We start from the raw sequence: 3,410 nt of genomic DNA, 5'->3' as shown, positions 1-3,410 counted from the left end.
TTAGTGCAGGCAAATTGATGAGCACTTCTAGCGCTTTGCTTGGGGTAGTCCTTAAAGCACCAAAGATGCATAAAGGAGCTGTTCTTGGGACCTTACTCATGATTTTAGCGTAACTCGCCTTTAGAGTAGATGGCCACCATACAAGTATTCCATATATCTGTGGTCATAAGCAATAATCGCCTAAGTCGTTAACTTTGCTTCCGAGATAAATAGCTTTTTATATTCAGAAGCGTTTCTGAGAAATGTAGAAAGGAGCTTTAAAAAACTGTAAATACATAATTATTGATCATTTCAAGTACAATGCTCAGTTAAACAATTATAATGAAACTTGCCTTTGTTTAGGAGATATTTAATAAAAAGAAATAAAAATGTTTATTGCAAACATAACATATGATATAAGAATGACTATGCTGATTAAGGCTTTTATTGTAAAAGAATTGATTGCTGTTTGTGTGGCACATATTGAGTTAAGGAACTATTGCATATATATTATAAATTTACCAAGATAAAGAATTAGTCCATTTCACTAATACGAGTTTATTTAAAAAAAGGGAATTTTACAAGTTCATTATTTTAAACTAAATGACATTTTCCGAAAACTTATTTTTGTAATATTTATATGTAATATTTATTTAAAAGTAGAAGTGTAATATATCAGTTGAAGTTATTCGGTTTCTGATTCACCTTCTACTAAATCTGGATGTTGAATTATCTGTTAACAAACTTTTATAAAAAGGATGAAAGCATGGATTTACAAATGGTAGTAAATCAAGGAGATCCTTTTTCTTTTTTGAGCTGATCTTAATGTCTTGAGTTAGCATTGATATGTCGCTTATTGCTATTGAATTTACACCACGTTTTAACAAGTTCAATGTTTTAAAAGGAGCATGTTCGTCTAAAGTGGTTTTATAAAGAATTTTTCCAAAATTACTCTTTGTAAATCTTAGCCATCTAATATCTTTCCAAACGAATTTTTCCCCATCTAGATTATTGGTTCTACACATTAGCTTTGTTTTTAAGAAAAGCTGGAAATCAAAAACATCTTCTGAGTTCATTTCAATTACGTTGAACGGATTTCTGGAACGTACACTTCTTATAAAATTGTACCAGTCACGTGGATGATGTATTTGTGCCTCAGTTCTTTTCTTTTTTCTTTCTATCACAGCGTGATCCACATCGCATTCCATGTGCGTGTGCCCAGGTTCTAAAAATTTGTGATCAATAATTTCTAAAGTGGGGTTAATTTCAAAAGCCAATGTGAACATTGCACACAGGAATGAATTCTTATTTTGTCCCATACAGGAATCACTGTAAAAGATTGCATGATTAACTTGTGGAAGATTGTTTATATGTTTGAATAAGCATGATGCAATTTGATTGCCGCCACGGGCAGAAAGTGCCTCATGCCACATAAAGCAATGTGGGGTGCCAGTTGTACAGTCGTGTGCGGTTAAATTATAGGTCCAAAGCTGCCTTTTGTAGAAACTTATTGAGTTTCTTAAGTATGGGGTAGGCAAGCACTGCTGCAAATCAAAAGTATGCACTTTAACTTTGGGATCATTGGAAGCGCAAGTTTTGTCATTTCTTTTTGACTCATATGCAAAATCTGCTTTACTCTGATGGGCTAAGAAAACATTTTTTAATTAAATAATTATAAGAAGCGTAAAAGGCTTCTTACACTATATATTTTGTCATATGTATATGTCTATTTAGAAAACTGCAGATCAAAATAGAAACGATTCTATTTTCGCCTGACACATAACTACATTAACCTATTCCTTAATTTGTTGGCAACATTTTTTGGAGTTATTTATTTATTGTAAGAAAAAAGCAAATAAATTGAACTACTTAAAGCATTGGAAGTCATACGACAATACGTGAGTGTAGAAAGAATGACAAGTCATATGTACAAACCATATCGTGTAGAAAGGCCTTAAAGATGCAACTTACTTTTAAAAATACCACTCTATGAGGAAACACTAACTACGTTGGCTTTGTATTTATCGCAAAACAAAGTATACATTTGGGCCAGGGATAATTCCGCATGTAAGTATTGGCAACTTGTATCTCTCCTGGTATAGTGACTTTCGTATTTTGGAAAGCTGTTTATGTGGACCCTTACAAGTTGAACTTTATCAACAGTAAGTCTATTTTTTCCTCCACCTGATCCACGCTTATCAACAAGGTCACTGTTAGGATAGTGTAATTTCTTCTTCAAAACAGTTTTGACGAAACTGGCACTCTCATCATACCTGCACTCTTTGGCCTTCAAACTCAACATAATAAGCAGCCTGAAATTTTCGCTCACGTGGCCTTTCCATTAAGGAACCAATGAACAAAATTCTCTGATTGTACGTACCCAACGACCAATATTTATTAAAAATGCTTTTCTGAAATGCAAGCGGAACCTTTGATTTGCACTTAATGCGACAATCAATAATAAGAGGTCTCAATTTTCTTTCCGACACAACAACACCCTTTACATTAACGTATGCCTTTTGCAAGTTCCGTCTTGTGCATGTTTCTTTCCTTGAATAAGCTCTTTGGAATGTAGTCGGGGCCTCGTTGAGCAGTTCATCATCATCTAAATTGCTACTATTTCCATTATTAGTAGAAGTTGAGTCCTCATAGTCGGAATCTAGGACTGAGTCATCACTTTCAAAACGGAGATTTTCCTGTAAATTTGATTTATCTGCCTCATTCTCACTGCATAGTGGAGTATTAGAAACATTTGTTAGTAAATCAGCCCCACTGCCCTCTAAAAACGACATGTGACTGCTTTCATTATAACCTATTAATTGCAAAAATTTAAGCAACTTAGCAAAGCTATTTGTTTGTTCAATCTTACCTGTTACATTTACTTCGTTTTCCATTTAATTAATTTTAAATATTTTTATTAATTACTTTATTATATTTTTTTAGTTCAGAAAATTTAACCGAAACTTTGTTTTTCTGACCTCTTATAACCTCTGCATTAATCACGGGAAATTGCTTAACTCAAATGATTTCAAAATGGCGCTTTAGGCATACCAATCTAACTGCACTTTGAAAAAAGAATAAGAGCATATGTCATTCGCATTTGTCGCGTATGAAGATATAGCTCCCTTAAAAACTCACAACAATAATGCATTAACAACTTATAGAAGAGATAGTGCATGCTTATATATAATTTCAATTTGTAATAAACACTCACCTTCACGTTGGCTATTATGTCAACTCTCTTGTGTATGACAAACTTAAAAAAAAATTAGGTGCAAAAACAACTTAAGTTATTATGGGCCATTTAAATATAACAGTATTGTAATTGATCATCTTCTTAAGTATACTTAGACTCATATAGTAAATGCAATAGCGCTTCGTTGCGAGTTAGGCTAATATGTTTTTATTAATATTTACACTAAAAAAATAGT

The 3,410-nt window shown here is 32.8% G+C and overlaps 1 protein-coding gene across 1 annotated transcript; it reads right to left on the bottom strand.

Moving 5' to 3' along the window:
• Positions 1 to 1,159: 1,159 nt before the first annotated feature.
• LOC128857611 (uncharacterized) lies at positions 1,160 to 2,929 on the bottom strand. Its single transcript, XM_054093361.1, has 3 exons — positions 2,849 to 2,929; positions 2,484 to 2,791; positions 1,160 to 1,204 (listed from the first exon to the last, which is right to left on the bottom strand). Exons 1-3 carry the CDS (start codon positions 2,871 to 2,873, stop codon positions 1,160 to 1,162), a joined length of 378 nt encoding a protein of 125 aa, XP_053949336.1. The 5' UTR covers positions 2,874 to 2,929.
• Positions 2,930 to 3,410: the final 481 nt, after the last annotated feature.

The sequence above is a fragment of the Anastrepha ludens genome, chromosome 3 (assembly GCF_028408465.1).
Source record: "Anastrepha ludens isolate Willacy chromosome 3, idAnaLude1.1, whole genome shotgun sequence".
NCBI lineage: Eukaryota > Metazoa > Arthropoda > Insecta > Diptera > Tephritidae > Anastrepha > Anastrepha ludens.
The sequence above is the reverse complement of the archived record's forward strand: the minus strand, read 5'-3'. Positions and strand labels throughout refer to the sequence as shown.

Coding starts and splice junctions, on each gene's coding strand:
- LOC128857611 (XM_054093361.1), bottom strand. CDS start 2,873: ATGGAAAACGAAGTAAATGTAACAG. Junction 2,792..2,848: donor AAACGAAGTAAATGTAACAG/GTAAGATTGAAC, acceptor TGCAATTAATAG/GTTATAATGAAAGCAGTCAC. Junction 1,205..2,483: donor TGCAAAAGGCATACGTTAAT/GTAAAGGGTGTT, acceptor ACAAATTTTTAG/AACCTGGGCACACGCACATG.